Here is a 17,210-nt window from a genome sequence, read left to right as displayed (position 1 = left end):
CAAACGGGGCAGTTCCAACCCCTGCTCCCACCCCTGATCCCAACAAGGCAGTTCCCACCCCCTGATCCCAAACAGGACAGATCCCAGCCCTGATCCCACCCGTGATCTTAAACAGGGCAGATCCTGACCACGGTCCCACCCATGGTCCCAAATGGGGCAGTTCCCACCCATGGCCCCACCCCCTGATCCCAAACGGGGCCTATCCTGCCCATGATCCCCCTTGATCCCACCCCTGATCCCCCCAATCCCCTCCTGCTCACCAGGGGGCTGATCCCACCCCAGATTCCCTCAGATCCCACCCCTGATCCTGCCCCAGATTCCCTCAGATCCCACCCCTGATCCCACCTCTGATGCCCCCCAATGCCCCCCCATCCCACCCCTGATCCTGCCCCAAATCCCCCCATCTTTCCCCCACTCACTGGGGAGCTGATCCCACCCCTGATCCCCCCTGACACCCTCCCAATCCCACCCCAGACCCCCAAGATTCCCCCAGTTCCTCCCCCGGGCTCACCGGGGAGCTGATCCCACCCCTGATCCCCCCAGCTGCCTGCCCCACTCCCCCCACTCACCGGGGAGCTGATCCCACCCCAATCCCACCCAGATCCCACCCCCAATATCCCCCAGATCCCACCCCTGAAATGCCCCAGATCTCATCCCAGATCCCCCTGAAACCCTGCCTGGCTCACCAGGGAGCTGATCCCACCCCTGATCCCACCCCTGATCTCCCCCCAATCCCCTCAGATCCCACCCCTGATCCTGCCCCAGATCCCCCCCAGGCCCCCACCCACGCACCGAGGAGCCGATCCCACCCGTTTCCCCCAGATCCCAGCCCTGATCCCCCTTGATTCTACCTCAGACCCCCTCTGATGCCCCCCAGTCCCACCAGGCTCACCAGGGAGCTGATCCCACCCCCAATCCCCCCAGATCCCCCCTGATCCCACCCCTAATCCCACCCCAGATCTCTCCCAATCCCCCCCCCAATTCCACCCCTGATCCCCCCAGATCCCCCCATTCACTAAGGAACTGATCCCACCCCAGATTCTCTCAGATCCTACCCCAAATCCCACCCCTGACCCCCCTGGTCACTGGGGAGCTGATCCCACCCCAGATCTCCCCATCTCCCCCCAGTCCCACCCCTGATCCCACCCCAGATCCCCCCCAATCCCTCCCCGTCTCCCTCCAATCCCACCCCAGATTCCCCCTCCAATCTCATACCCAATCCCACCCCAGATCCCCCCCAATCCCACCCCAGATCCCCCCAATCCCACCCCAGATCCCCCCCAATCCCTCTCCATCTCCCCTCAATCCCACCCCAGCTCCCTCCTGATCCCCCCCAATCCTACCCCATCTCCCCCCGATCCCACCCCAGATCCCCCCGATCCCACCCCAGATCCCTCCGATCCCACCCCAGATCCCTGCTGATCCCCCCCTCTCATCACGGAGCTGATCCCACCCCAGATCCCCAACATCCCACCCCATCTCTCCCCAATCCCACCCCAGATCCTCCTCAATCCCTCTCCATCTCCCCCCAATCCCACCCCAGATCTCCCCATCTCCCCCCATCTCCCCCCAATCCCCCCCAATCCCTCCCCATCTCCCCCCAATCCCACCCCAGATCCCCCCCAGTCCCACCCCAGATCCCTCCTGATCCCCCCCTCTCATCACGGAGCTGATCCCTCCCCATCTCCCCCCAGTCCCACCCCATCTCCCCCCATTCCCACCCCATATCCCCTCAATCCCACCCCATCTCCCCCCAGTCCCACCCCATCTCCCCCCATTCCCACCCCATATCCCCTCAATCCCACCCCATCTCCCCCCATTCCCACCCCATATCCCACCCCATCTCCCCCCAATCCCACCCCATCTCCCCCCGATTTCCCCCGGTGCTCACGGTGGAGCTGCAGAGGCGCTGCAGGGGCCGGCAGGGCTCGTGGCACAGCAGCTCCAGCAGCACGAACTCGCAGCGCTGCGGGAACGGCACCGGGGTCGGGATGGGAGCCCGAGGGAGGAGATCCCAGGGGATCCCCCGGGATCAGATCAGCCCAGTGGGATCAGGAATGGGGGATCAGCCCAGGGGATCAGGAATGGGGGATCAGCCCAGGGGATCCCCCAGGATCAGCCCAGAGGGATCCCCTGGGATGAGGATCAGGATCAGCTCAGAGGGATCAGCACAGGGGATCCCCCAGGATCGGCACAGAGGGATCAGCCCAGAGGGATCAGCACAAAGGGATCAGGATCAGCCCAGTGGGATCCCCTGGGATCAGGATCAGCCCAGTGGGATCAGCCCAGTGGGATTCCCCCGGATCAGCTCAGAGGGATCAGCACAGGGGATCCCCCAGGATCGGCACAGAGGGATCAGCCCATTGGGATCAGCCCAGAGGGATCAGGATCAGCTCAGTGGGATCAGCCCAGTGGGATCAGCCCAGCAGGATCAGCCCAGCGGGATCAGTCCAGAGGGATCAGGATCAGCCCAGAGGGATCAGGATCAACCCAGAGGGATCAGGATCAGCTCAGTGGGATCAGCCCAGGATCGGGATCAGGAATTGGCCCAGCAGGATCAGCCCAGTGGGATCAGCCCATTGGGATCACCCCAGTGGGATCAGCCCCAGGATTGGGATCAGCCCATTGGGATCAGGAATGGACCCATTGGGATTAGCCCAGAGGATCCCTGGGATCAGAATCAGGGATTGTCCCAGCAGGATCAGCCCACTGGGATCAGGGATCAGCCCATTGGGACCAGGAATGGACCCACTGGGATCAGGGATCAGCCCATTGGGACCAGGAATGGACCCAAAGGGATCAGGGATGGGCCCACTGGGATCAGGGATTGATCGGCCCATTGGGATCAGCCCACTGGGATCAGGGATCGGCCCACTGGGATCAGCCCAGAGGGATCAGCCTCGGGATCAGGATCAGATCAGCCCAGAGAGATCAGCACAGCAGGATCCCCGGGATCGGGATCAGGGACCGGCCCGGCCTCACCTGCTGGTCCTGGGGGCTCAGCTTCACCGGGGGGCCCTGCTCAGGATCCGGCTCCGGCTCCGGCAGGGGAGGGGGCAGCTCCTGGCACAGCAAACACGTCCACTCGGGGCTGCGGGATCAGGGAATCGGGAATGGAAACGGGATCGGGAATGGGGGATCGGGAATGGGGGATCAGGAATGGGGCAGCTCCTGGCACAGCAAACACGTCCACTCGGGACTGTGGGATCGGGAACGGGGGATCAGGAACAGGAATGGGGATGCCCACGGGGCTGGGAGTGGGAATGGGGCCATGGGGGATCAGGGCAGTGGATCCCAGGCCCAGGGGGGTGACACAGGGCAGCGGATCCCAGGGACATTGGGGAACTCAGGGGGGTGACACAGAGCAGGGGATCCCAGGCCCAGGGGGTGACACAGGGCAGTGGATCCTGGGGATATTGTGGGGTGTCAGGGGGTGACACAGGGAAGTGGATCCCAGGGACACTGGGGACATTGGGGGGTGACACAGGACAATGGATCCCAGGGACACTGGGGACATTGGGAGGTGACCCAGGGCAGTGGATCCTGGGGAGGTGGCACAGGGCAGGGGATCCCAGGGACACTGGGGACATTAGGGAGTGACACAGGACAATGGATCCCAGGGACACTGGGGACATTGGGAGGTGACCCAGGGCAGTGGATCCCAGGGGGTAACACGGGGCAGTGCATCCCAGGGACACTGGGGACAATGGGAGGTGACACAGGGCAGTGGATCCCAGGGAGGTGACACAGGGCAGTGGATCCCAGGGGGTGACACAGGACAGGGGATCCCAGGGACACTGGGGGACAATGGGAGGTGACACAGGGCAGTGGATCCCAGGGACACTGGGGACAATGGCAGGTGACCCAGGGCAGGGGATCCTGGGGACATTGGGGGACATTAGGGGGTGACACAGGGCAGGGGATCCCAGGGGGTGACAAGGGACAATGGATCCCAGGGACACTGGGGACACTGGCAGGTGACCCAGAGCAGTGGATCCCAGGGACACTGGGGACACTGGGGGGTGGCCCAGGGCAGGGGATCCTGGGGACATTGGGGGACATTAGGGGGTGACACAGGGCAGGGGATCCCAGGGGGTGACAAGGGACAATGGATCCCAGGGACACTGGGGACACTGGCAGGTGACCCAGAGCAGTGGATCCCAGGGACACTGGGGACACTGGGAGGTGACACAGGGCAGGGGATCCCAGGGACACTGGGGACACTGGGAGGTGACACAGGGCAGGGGATCCCAGGGACACTGGGGACACTGGGAGGTGACACGGGGCAGTAGGTCCCAGGGACACTGGGGACACTGGCAGGTGACACAGGGCAGGGGATCCCAGGGACACTGGGGACACTGGGAGGTGACACAGGGCAGGGGATCCCAGGGACACTGGGGACACTGGGAGGTGACACAGGGCAGGGGATCCCAGGGACACTGGGACACTGGGGGGTGGCCCAGGGCAGCAGATCCCAGGGACACTGGGGACACTGGGAGGTGACACGGGGCAGTGGATCCCAGGGACACTGGGGACACTGGGAGGTGACACGGGGCAGTAGGTCCCAGGGACACTGGGGACACTGGCAGGTGACACAGGGCAGTGGAACAGGGGGACACTGGGGGACACTGGCAGGTGACCCAGAGCAGTGGATCCCAGGGACACTGGGGACATTGGGGGGTGACACAGGGCAGTGGGTCCCAGGGGGTGACACAGAGCAGTGGATCCCAGGGACACTGGGGACACTGGGGGGAGGCCCAGGGCAGCAGATCTCCCCGGATGCCCCGGCGGGTCCGTACCTGGGCACGTCGTGCAGCGCGGGCAGGTGGCAGTGCAGGTGGAAGCAGCGCTGGCAGCGGTCACACATCACCACGGCCCCGGCCTGGCCGCACACGCGGCAGCACGAGACACCGGGGACACCCCCGGGGACACCGGGGACACCCACGGGGACACCCATGGGGACACCCACAGGGACACCCACAGGGACACTGGGGACAGGGCCTGGGTCACCCAGGGCAGGGGGCAGCAGCCCCACGGGTTTGGTGTCCCCAATGTCACCGGTGTCACCGATGGGCGACTCCTGCTGCTCCTCCTGCAGGGGGGGACACGGTCAGGGACAGGGACAGGGATGGGGACAGGGACAGGGATGGGGACAGGGATAGAGGGATAGGGACAGGGATGGGGACAGGGACAGGGACACAGGGATGGGGACAGGGGACAGGGACACAGGGATGGGGACAGGGACAGGAATGGGGACAGGGATGGGGACAGGGACAGAGGGATAGGGACAGGGATGGGGACAGGGACAGGGACACAGGGATGGGGACAGGGGACAGGGACAGGGATGGGGACAGGAATAGGGGACAGGGACACAGGGATGGGGACAGGGACACAGGGATGGGACAGGGATGGGGACAGGGACAGGAATAGGGGACAGGGATGGAGACAGGGACAGGGACAGGGGACACGGTGGGGAGGGGACATTAACTTGGTTGAGGATGGGACAGTGTGCACTGGAGAGGGGACACAGGGGACATTCATCTGGGTGAGGAGGGGCAATCACATGGATGGGGAGGGGACAATGGGGATGGGGACAGGGGACACAGGGGATGGGGCGGGACACTGGGGACACACATTGGCATGGCGACAAAGGGGATGGGGACAGAGACTGAGGACACTCACCTGGGTGGGGAGGGGACACAGGGGACACTCATCTGAGTGGGGAGGGGACAATGGAGACACTCCCCTGGGTGAGGAGGGGACAGTGGGCACTGGGGAGGGGACACAGGGGACATTCACCTGGGTGAGGAGAGGACAAAGGGGACACAGGGAATGGGGAGGGGGACAGGGGAAACACACTGGGATGGGGACAAAGAGGATGGGGACAGGGACTGGGGACACTCACCTGGGTGGGGAGGGGACACCGGGGATGGGGATGAAGACAGTGGGGACATTCACCTGGATGGGGACACACAGGATGGGGAGGGGACACAGGGGATGGAGATGGGGACACACACTGAGATGGGGACAAAGGGGATGGGCACAGGGGACGCTGACCTGCATGGGGAGGGGACACAAGGGATACAGAGACTGGAGACACTCACCTAGATGGGGAGGGGACACGGGGGACACTCACCCGGGTGAGGTGGGGACACACAGGATGGGGAGGGACACTGCGGACACTCACCTGGATGGGGAGGGGACACAGGGATGGGGACAGAGACTGGGGACACTCACCTGGGTGATGAGGGGACATTCATCTGGATGGGGAGGGGACAATGGGGATGGGGACAGGGGACACAGGGGATGGGGACAATGGGGATGGGGAGGGACGATGGGGACAAAGGAGATGGGGACGTGGGGACATTCACCTGGGTGATGAGGGGCAATCACATGGATGGGGAGGGGACAATGGGGATGGGGACAGGGGACACAGGGGACACACACTGGGATGGCGACAAAGGGGATGGGGACAGAGACTGAGGACACTCACCTGGGTGGGGAGGGGACACAGGGGACACTCCCCTGGGTGGGGAGGGGACAGTGGGCACTGGGGAGGGGACACAGGGGACACTCACCTGGGTGAGTAGGGGACAATGGGGACAAAGGAGACACAGACAATGGGGAGGACACTCATCTGGATGGGGAGGGGACAATGGGGACACTCACCTGGGTGAGGAGGGGACAGTGGGCACTGGGGAGGGGACACAGGGGACAGTCATCTGAGTGGGGAGGGGACACAGGGGACATTCACCTGGGTGAGGAGGGGACAAAGGGGACACAGGGAATGGGGAGGGGGACAGGGGAAACACACTGGGATGGGGACAAAGGGGATGGGGACAGGGACTGGGGACACTCACCTGGGTGAGGAGGGGACAATGGGCACTGGGGAGGGGACACAGGGAGCACTCACCTGGGTGGGGACACAGGGGATGGGGACACAGGGGACACTCATCTGAGTGGGGAAGGGACACAGGGGACACTCCCCTAGGTGAGGAGGGGACAGTGGGCACTGGGGAGGGGACACAGGGGACACTCACCTGGGTGGGGAGGGGACACAGGGGACATTCACCTGGGTGAGGAGGGGACAGTGGGCACTGGGGAGGGGACACAGGGGACACTGCCCGGGGTGGGGAGGGGACAGTGGGCACTGGACAGGGGACACAGGGGACACTGCCCTGGGTGGGGAGGGGACAGTGGGCACTGGGGAGGGGACACAGGGGACACTCCCCTGGGTGAGGAGGGGACAGTGGGGACACAGGGAATGGGGAGGGGGACAGGGGAAACACACTGGGATGGGGACAAAGGGGATGGGGACAGGGACTGGGGACACTCACCTGGGTGGGGAGGGGACAATGGGCACTGGGGAGGGGACACAGGGAGCACTCACCTGGGTGGGAACACAGGGATGGGGACACAGGGGGACACTCATCTGAGTGGGGAAGGGACACAGGGGACACTCCCCTGGGTGAGGAGGGGACAGTGGGCACTGGGGAGGGGACACGGGGGACACTCACCCGGGTGAGGTGGGGACACACAGGATGGGGAGGGGACACAGGGGACACTCCCCTGGGTGAGGAGGGGACAGTGGGCACTGGGGAGGGGACACAGGGGACACTCCCCGGGGTGGGGAGGGGACACAGGTGTCACTCACCTTGACCAGCAGCGCTCCGTGCGGCTGCACTATCCCTGCCGTCCCTTCTGTCCCCGGTGTCCCCTGGTTCCCGTCTGTCCCCAGTGTCCCCGGTGTCCCCGGTGTCCCCGGTGTCCCCGGCGTGCCCTGCTCGATGACGATGAGGCTGAACTCGTGCGCCGAGGGCCCCGGGAAGATGCGGAACACGGGCGGCTGCGCCGGGTCCAGCTCCAGGTCCAGCTCCAGGCGCTCCAGGCTCACCCGCGGCTGCTTGGGGAGCGGGGGGGGGCTGCCCCACACCGAGGGGGGGCCCCTCCTGTGGGGAAATGGGGTCACCAGGGCACCCCAAAACCCCTGGGAGCCCCTTCTGTGGGGAAACGGGGTCACCAGGGCACCCCAAAACACCAGGGCACCCCAAAACATCTGGGGGGCTGCCCCACACTGACGGGGGGCCCCTCCTGTGGGGAAATGGGGTCACCAGGGCACCCCCAAAACCCCTGGGAGCCCCAAAACACCAGGGCACCCCAAAACCCCTGGGAGCCCCTCCTGTGGGGAAAATGGGGTCACCAGGGCACCCCCAAAACACCAGGGCCACCCCAAAACCCCTGGGAGCCCCTTCTGTGGGACAGCGGGGTCACCAGGGCACCCCAAAAGCCCTGGGAGCCCCAAAACCCCTGGGAGCCCCTCCTGGTGGGGAAACGAGGGTCACCAGGGCACCCCAAAACCCCTGGGAGCCCCAAAACACCAGGGCACCCCAAAACCCCTGGGAGCCCCAAAACACCGGGGCACCCCAAAAACCCCTGGGAGCCCCAAAACACCAGGGCACCCCAAAACCCCTGGGAGCCCCTCCTGTGGAAAATGGGGTCACCAGGGCACCCCAAAACACCAGGGCACCCCAAAACCCCTGGGAGCCCCAAAACACCAGGGCACCCCAAAACCTGGGGGGCTGCCCCACACCAAGGGGGAGCCCCTCCTGTGGGACACCAATGTCACCAGGGCACCCCAAAACACCAGGGCACCCCAAAAACCCCTGGGAGCCCCTTCTGTGGGGAAATGGGGTCAGATGGGCACCCCAAAACACTAGGGGAGCCCCAAAAACCCCTGGGAGCCCCAAAACCCCCTGGGGACTCCTTCTGTGGGGACAGCAGTGTCACCAGGGCACCCCAAAACCCCTGGGAGCCCCTTCTGTGGGGACACCAATGTCACCAGGGCACCCCAAAACCCCTGGGAGCCCCTCCTGTGGGAAATGGGGTCACCAGGGCACCCCAAAACACCAGGGCACCCCAAAACCCCGGGGGGCTGCCCAGGGTCACAAAGGGACCCCAAACCTTGGGGGTCACTCCTGGGGGAGAGCGGGGTCACACTGGGGACCCCCAAAATCCTGGGGAGGGATCTTGGGGGACAATGGGGTCACACAGGCACCCCAAAGTCCCTGGGGGCTGCCCGGGGACAGACAGACGGGGGCTGGAGTGCTGGGGACAGGACAGGGACAAGGCTGGGGAGAGTTGGGGACAGAGGGACAGGGGGACAAGAGGACAGAGACAGTGACAAGGCTCAGGGACAGGGACAGTGACAAGGGTTGGGGGTATTGGGGACAGGGACAGTGACAAGGCTGGGGACAGGGGACAGGGGACAGGGACAAGGGTCAGGGACAGGGACAGTGACAAGGGTTGGGGGTATTGGGGACAGGGACAGTGACAAGGCTGGGGAAGGTTGGGGACAGTGACAGGGAAGGCTGGGGACAGGGGACAGGGACAGGGGACAGGGGACAGGGACAGTGACAAGGGTTGGGGACAAGGGGACATGGACAGTGACAAGGCTGGGGAGATTTGGGGACAGAGGGACAGAGGGACAGGGGGACAAGAGGACAGAGACAGTGACAAGGCTCAGGGACAGGGGCAGTGACAAGGGTTGGGGGTATTGGGGACAGGGACAGTGACAAGGCTGGGGAAGGTTGGGGACAGTGACAGGGACAAGGGTCAGGGGTGTTGGGGACAGTGACAGTGACAAGGCTGGGGACAGGGGACAGGGACAGGGGACAGGGACAAGGGTTGGGGAAGGTTGGGGACAGGGGGACAAGGGACAGGGGACAGTGACAAGGGTTGGGGACAAGGGGACATGGACAGTGACAAGGCTGGGGAGATTTGGGGACAGAGGGACAGAGGGACAGGGGGACAAGAGGACAGGGCCAGTGGCAAGGCTGGGGAAGGTTGGGGACAGTGACAGGAGGTCCTGGCACAGGAGGACCCCAGGACAGGGGACAGGGACAAGGGTTGGGGACAGGGGGACAGGGACAGTGACAAGGCTCAGGGGGGTTGGGGACACAGGGACAGTGACAGGGGTTCCTGGCACAGGGGGACCCCAGGACAGGGACAGTGACAGGGACATCGTGGCCAAGGGACAGGATGGGAGGGGCTGCAGGTGGCCCTGGCCAGGGTGACAGGTGAGGTGACAGGGACACAGGGGATAACAGGTGACAGGTGACAAGGGACAGGGGGGGTCACAGGGTGACAGGGTGACAAGGGACAGGTGACACAGAGGTGACAGGGACAGGGGGTGACAGGGTCCCCTCCCCCCCTCGTTACCGTTTAATGAGCAGCTTCTTAACGAGCTTCTCCTCCCGGGGGGAACGGCCGGGGAGCCTCCTGTGGGGACAGGGACAGGGACAGATGGCACCAGGGACAGGGACAGGGACAGGGACAGGGACAGATGGCACCAGGGACAGGGACAGGGACAGATGGCACCAGGGACAGGGACGGGGACAGGGACAGGGACGGGGACAGGGACAGGGACAGTGGCACCAGGGACAGGGACAGGGACAGATGGCACCAGGGACAGGGACGGGGACAGGGACAGGGACGGGGACAGGGACAGGGACAGATGGCACCAGGGACAGGGACAGGGACAGTGGCACCAGGGACAGGGACAGGGACAGGGACAGATGGCACCAGGGACAGGGACGGGGACAGGGACAGATGGCACCAGGGACAGGGACAGATGGCACCAGGGACAGGGGACAGGGACAGTGGCACCAGGGACAGGGACAGGGACACATGGCACCAGGGACAGGGACAGGGACAGATGGCACCAGGGACAGGGACAGATGGCACCAGGGACAGGGACACATGGCATCAGGGGACAGGGGACAAATGTCACCATGGGACAGGGGACAGGGATAGGTGGCACCATGGGACAGGGACAGGGACAGATGGCACCAGGGGACAGTGGCACCAGGGGACAGGGGACAAATGTCACCATGGGACAGGGACAGTGTCACCAGGGGACAGGGACAGATGGCACCATGGGACAGGGACAGCCCCAAATGTCACCATGGGACAGGGACAGTGTCACCAGGGGACAGGGACAGCCCCAAATGTCATCATGGGACAGGGAACAGGGGACAGTGTCACCATGGGACAGGGACAGTGTCACCAGAAGACACGGGACAGTACGAGGGTGACAAGGGACAGGGATCCCAGGGGTGGCAGAGGGTGACAAGGGACGGGGGGGATCCCAGGGGGTGACAAGGGACAGGGGTCCCAGAGGTCCCAGGGGGTGGTGACAAGGGACAGGGGGTGACAAGGGACAGGGTGGGTCCCAGGGCTGGCAGTGACAAGGGACAGGGGTTCTCATGGGTCCCAGGGGTGGCAGGGGGTGGTGACAAGGGACAGGGGGTGACAAGGGACAGGCTGGGTCCCAGGGGTGGCAGTGACAAGGGACAGGAGTTCTCAGGGGTCCCAGAGGTCCCAGGGGGTGGTGACAAGGGACAGGGGGCAGGGGGTGACAAGGGACAGGGTGGGTCCCAGGGGTGGCAGTGACAAGGGACAAGAGTTCTCATGGGTCCCAGGGATGGCAGGGGGTGGTGACAAGGGACAGGGGGTGACAAGGGACAGGGGGTGACAAGGGACAGGGCTGGCAGCAGGGGTGACAAGGGACAGTGCCCCCCTGTCCCCACTCACGCGCTCCCTGCGGTGGCGCCGTTCTCAGGGCTGGCGGCTGGGGACAAAAGCCAGTCAGGGACTGACCCAGGGTCCCCTCCCCTGTCACCTCCCCTGTCACCTCCCTGTGTCCCCATGTCCCTGTGTCCCCTCCCATGTCCCTGTGTCCCATCCCCTCTCCCATGTCACCACCCTCATGTCCCCTCCCCATGTTCCCCCCATGTCCCCTCCCCGTGTCCCCTCCCCTCCCATCCCTGTCCCCTCCCCTGTGTCCCCTGTCCCTGTCACCGTCCCCACATCCCCTCCTCTGTCCCTCTGTCCCCATGTCCCCTCATTCCCTGTCCCCTCCCCATGTCCCTCTGTCCCCATGTTCCCCCATCCCCTGTCCCCCTGTCCCCTGTCCCCGGTGTCCCCTCACCGCGCTGGGGGCTGGGGGTGGCCGCGGGCTCCAGGGGGGGCGGTGACATCCGGGGGGGAGGTGACACCTGGGGGGGAGGTGACAGCCGGGGGGGGCCCTGCAGGAGCAGCTCCGGGGGCGCGGGGACAGCCTGGGGACAGCACAGGACAGGGAGGGGACATCAGGGGGAGTGACACCCCGGAATGTCACACCAGGGTACAGTGGGGACATCAGGGGGGTGGCACCCCGGAATGTCACACCAGGGTACAGTGGGGACATTACAGGGGTTGGGGACAATCACAGGGGGTGGCACCCCAGAATGTCACCGGGTACAGTGGGGACATCAGGGGGTGGCACCCCTGGAATGTCACCAAGGTACATCAGGGAGGGGTGGGGACATCACGGGGGGGGTGGCACCCCCAGAATGTCACCAGGGTACTTGTGGGGACATTGAGGAGGGGTTGGGGACATTGGGGACAATCACGGGGGGGTGGCACCCCTGAATGTCACCAGGTACCTGTGGGGACATCGGGGATAGGGTGGGGACATTGGGGACAATCACAGGGGTTGGGGACATCAAGGGGTGGTGGCACCCCCAGAATGTCACCAGGTACCTGTGGGGACATCAGGGAGGGGTTGGGGACAATCACAGGGGGGTGGGGACATCATGGGGACACTGGGGACACCATGGGAGGGTGGCACACCCAGAATGTCACCCAGGGTACCTGTGGGGACACCACGGGGGGTTTGGGGACATTGCGGGGGGGGGTCACCCCCAGTGTCCCCCATTACCTGCTTGGTGGGGGAGGGGCCGTGGGCGGGGCTCCGCGAGGGGGGGAGGGGCGGCTCCGAGACGATGGCACCTGGGGGGTGGGGGAGGGGTCAGGGACACCGGGGTCACCTGGCACCCCCCCCGTGTCACTGTCACCGTGTCACTGTCACCCGTGTCACTGTCACCCCCTCCCTGGCACCTCCCGTGTCACTGTCACCATGTCATTGTCACCCCCCTTGTCACTGTCACCCGTGTCATTGTCACCCCCTCCCTGGCACCCCCCGTGTCACTGTCACTGTCACCCGTGTCACTGTCACCCCCCGTGTCACTGTCACCCGTGTCACTGTCACCGTGTCATTGTCATCCCCCGTGTCATTGTCACCCCCCGTGTCACTGTCACCCGTGTCATTGTCACCGTGTCATTGTCACCGTGTCATTGTCACCATGTCACTGTCACCCCCTGTGTCATTGTCACCCGTGTCATTGTCACCCATGTCACTGTCACCCCGTGTCACTGTCACCGTGTCACTGTCATCCCCGTGTCATTGTCACCTGTGTCACTGTCACCCCGTGTCATTGTCACCCCTCCCCGTGTCACTGTCACCTCCCGTGTCATTGTCACCATGTCACTGTCACCCATGTCATTGTCACCTCCCCTTGTCATTGTCACCCCCGTATCACTGCCAACCCCCTTGTCACTGTCACTCCCCCTTGTCACTGCCACCCCCTCCCTGCCACCCCCCGTGTCACTGTCACCCCTGTCCCGTCACCCCCTCCCTTGTCATTGTCACCCCTGCCACCCCAACCCTCCTGTCCTTTGTCACCCCGTGCCCTTGTCCCTTGTGTCCCCGTCCCCTGGTGTCCCCAAGTGTCCCCTCAGTGTCCCCAATGTCCCCAATCCCCCCAATCCCCCCAATGTCCCCATTGTCCCCAGTGTCCCCACTGTCCCCAATCCCCCCAATGTCCCCATTGTCCCCCCACTGCCCCCACTGTCCCCAGTGTCCCCAGTGTCCCCAATGTCCCCACTGTCCCCAATGTCCCCTCACTGTCCCCACTGTCCCCAGTGTCCCCTCAGTGTCCCCAGTGTCCCCACTGTCCCCAGTGTCCCCTCAGTGTCCCCAGTGTCCCCAATGTCCCCAGTGTCCCCTCAGTGTCCCCAATGTGTCCCCCCTGTCCCTCACCGAAGCTCTGGGCGCTCCGGGTCCATCCCTGCCGGTCCCATTGGAATTTCAGCTCCCCCTGAGGCTCGGGGGGCTCCAGGGGCACCCCCAGGGCCCCGAGCAGCTGTGCCTGCACCTGGGGACAGTGGGGACACATTGGGGACAGTGGGGACAGTGGGGACACTGGGGACATTGGGGACACTGGGGACATTGGGGACACTGGGGACAGTGGGGACACTGGGGGGAATGGGGACACTGGGGACATTGGGGACAGTGGGGGGAATGGGGACACTGGGGACATTGGGGACAGTGGGGGGAATGGGGACATTGGGGACATTGGGGACAGTGGGGGGAATGGGGACACTGGGGACACACAGGGACACTGGGGACATTGGGGACACTGGGGACAGTGGGGACACTGGGGGGAATGGGGACACTGGGGACATTGGGGACAGTGGGGGGAATGGGGACATTGGGGACACTGGGGACACTGGGGGCATTGGGGACAGTGGGGGGAATGGGGACATTGGGGACATTGGGGGCATTGGGGACATTGGGGACACATTGGGGACAGTGGGGACATTGGGGACACATTGGGGACATCAGGGGACAGCAGGGACCCCCAGGGCCCCGAGCAGCTGCACGTGCACCTGGGGACATTGGGGACACATTGGGGACATTGGGGACAATGGGGACACATTGGGGACACATTGGGGACATTGGGGACACATTGGGGACACATTGGGGACATCATGGAACCCCCAGGGTACCGAGCAGCTGTGCCTGCACCTGGGGACACATTGGGGACATTGGGGACATTGGGGACATGATGGCACCCCAGGCACTGAGCAGGGGCTGGGGCGCCTGCACTTGGGGACACATTGGGGACATGGGGGAATTGGGGACACAGGGACAGCTGGGATGAGACTGACCAAGGGGTTGATGGGGCTAGGGACGGGGAAAAGGACCAACACCGAGCCAGCTGCGCCTGCACCTGGGACAGTGGGGGCATTGGGGACACACTGGGGACACTGGGGACACTGGGGACATTGGGGACACTGGGGACACATTGGGGACACATTGGGGACATATTGGGGACATTGGGGACATGATGGCACCCCAGGCACCGAGCAGCTGCGCCTGCACTTGGGGACACATTGGGGACATTGGGGGGAATGGGGACATCAGGGGACAGCAGGGACCCCCAGGGTACCGAGCAGCTGCGCCTGCACCTGGGGACACTGGGGACATTTAGGACACTGGGGGCATTGGGGACATTGGGGACATTGGGGACACATTGGGGACATTGGGGACACTGGGGACTTGGGGACAGTGGGGACAATGGGGGAGAAATGGGGAGGAAATGGGGGGGAAATGGGGCTGGCTCAACTGTGAGAGCACAGAACCACAGCCACAAAGGCCACAAGGGCCACCCTGTCCCTCGGGGGTCCCTGGCTGTATTTGGGGTACATTTGGGGGTCCCTGGCTGTATTTGGGGTACATTTGGGGGTCCCTGGCTGTATTTTGGGGTACAATTTGGGGTTTTTGGGTGTATTTTGGGGTACATTTTGGGGTCCCAGGTTACATTTTGGGGTACAATTGGGGGTTTTGGGTGTATTTGGGGGTTCCCATGGTACATTTTGGGGTACAATTTGGGGGTTTTGGGTCTATTTGGGGGTCCCTAGGTGTATTTGGGGTACATTTGGGGGTTTTTGGGTGTATTTTGGGGTTCCCAGGGTACATTTTAGGGTACAATTTGATGTATTTTGGAGTACATTTTGGGGTCTCACCAGCCTGCAGGACAGCAGCAGGTGCTCTGGGGGTCCCTGGCTGTATTTGGGGGTTCCTGGGTGTATTTTGGGGTACAATTTCGGGTTTTTGGGGTACAATTTGGGGGTTTTGGGTCTATTTGGGGGTTCCCAGGGTACATTTGGGGGTCCCAGGGTGTATTTTGGGGTACAATTTGGGGATTTTGGGTGTATTTTGGGGTCCCAGGGTACATTTGGGGTACAATTTGGGGGTCCCAGGGTACATTTTGGGGTACAATTTGGGGGTCCCTGGCTGTGTTTGGGGTTCCCAGAGAACATTTTGGGGTACAATTTGGGGGTTTTGGGTCTATTTGGGGGTTCCTTGGCTGTATTTGGGGGTCCTAGGATACATTTTGGGGTACAATTTGGGGGTCCCTGGGTGTATTCTGGGGTACAATTTGGGGATTTTGGGGTCTCACCAGCCTGCGGGAAAGCAGCAGGTGCTCTGGGGGTCCCTGGGTGTATTTTGGGGTACATTTTGAGGTCCCTGGGTGTATTTGGGGATTCCCAGGGTACATTTTGGGGTCCCAGGGTACATTTTGGGGTACAGTTTGGGGTCCCTGGCTGTATTTGGGGGGTCCCAGGGTACATTTTGGGGTACATTTTGGGGTACAGTTTGGGGTACAGTTTGGGGTTTTTGGGGTCTATTTTGGGTGTCTCTCACCAGTCTCCGGGACAGCAGCAGGGCGGTGCCGTGCCTGCCCTGCAGTGCCCGTTTCCCGAAGCGCAGCGCGTGCTCTGGGGTTCCCAGGGTGTATTTTGGGGTACAATTTGGGGTTTTTGGGTGTATTTTGGGTACATTTTGGGGTGTCTCTCACCAGTCTCCGGGACAGCAGCAGGGCGGTGCCGTGCCTGCCCTGCAGTGCCCGTTTCCCGAAGCGCAGCACGTGCTCTGGGGTTCCCAGGGTACATTTTGGGGTACATTTTGGGGTACAGTTTGGGGTACAATTTGGGTACATTTTGGGGTACATTTTGGGGTACAATTTGGGGTTTTTGGGGTCTATTTTGGGGTGTCTCTCACCAGCCTGCGGGACAGCAGCAGGGCGGTGCCGTGCCTGCCCTGCAGTGCCCGTTTCCCAAAGCGCAGCGCGTGCTCTGGGGTTCCCAGGGTGTATTTTGGGGTACAGTTTGGGGTTTTTGGGTACATTTTGGGGTGTCTCTCACCAGTCTCCGGGACAGCAGCAGGGCAGTGCCGTGTCTCCCCTGCAGTGCCCGTTTCCCAAAGCGCAGCGCGTGCTCTGGGGTTCCCAAGGTACATTTTGGGGTGTATTTTGGGTACATTTTGGGGTCTCACCAGCCTGCGGGACAGCAGCAGGGCGGTGCCGTGCCTGCCCTGCAGGGCCCGTTTCCCAAAGCGCAGCGCGTGCTCCTGCAGCCGCCGCAGCCGGCTCAGCTCCCGCCGCTGCCGCTCCAGGCGCTGCCGCCGGCCCTCGCTCACACGCTGGGGACAGGAAAGGGACAAACAATCCATTACAATTGTCATTATTTATCATTATTTATTT

At 63.6% G+C, this 17,210-nt stretch overlaps 1 protein-coding gene across 2 annotated transcripts in view; it reads right to left on the bottom strand.

Moving 5' to 3' along the window:
* TRIM28 (tripartite motif containing 28) overlaps positions 1–17,210 on the bottom strand; it is a 39,012-nt gene that overhangs the window by 8,827 nt on the left and 12,975 nt on the right. For both annotated transcript variants that reach the window (XM_074531734.1, XM_074531733.1), the window contains exons 7-16: positions 17,003–17,149; positions 13,922–14,036; positions 12,761–12,831; positions 11,990–12,119; positions 11,593–11,629; positions 10,219–10,278; positions 7,655–7,949; positions 4,800–5,092; positions 2,983–3,091; positions 1,892–1,966 (exon numbers count right to left, since the gene is read on the bottom strand). In XM_074531734.1, coding sequence (XP_074387835.1) covers positions 1,892–1,966; positions 2,983–3,091; positions 4,800–5,092; positions 7,655–7,949; positions 10,219–10,278; positions 11,593–11,629; positions 11,990–12,119; positions 12,761–12,831; positions 13,922–14,036; positions 17,003–17,149 — 1,332 coding nt within the window. The remainder of the gene's footprint in view (positions 1–1,891; positions 1,967–2,982; positions 3,092–4,799; positions 5,093–7,654; positions 7,950–10,218; positions 10,279–11,592; positions 11,630–11,989; positions 12,120–12,760; positions 12,832–13,921; positions 14,037–17,002; positions 17,150–17,210) is intronic.

This window comes from Zonotrichia albicollis, chromosome 38 (genome assembly GCF_047830755.1).
Source record: "Zonotrichia albicollis isolate bZonAlb1 chromosome 38, bZonAlb1.hap1, whole genome shotgun sequence".
NCBI classification, from domain to species: Eukaryota; Metazoa; Chordata; class Aves; order Passeriformes; family Passerellidae; genus Zonotrichia; species Zonotrichia albicollis.
This window is presented reverse-complemented; position numbering and strand designations above follow the sequence as displayed.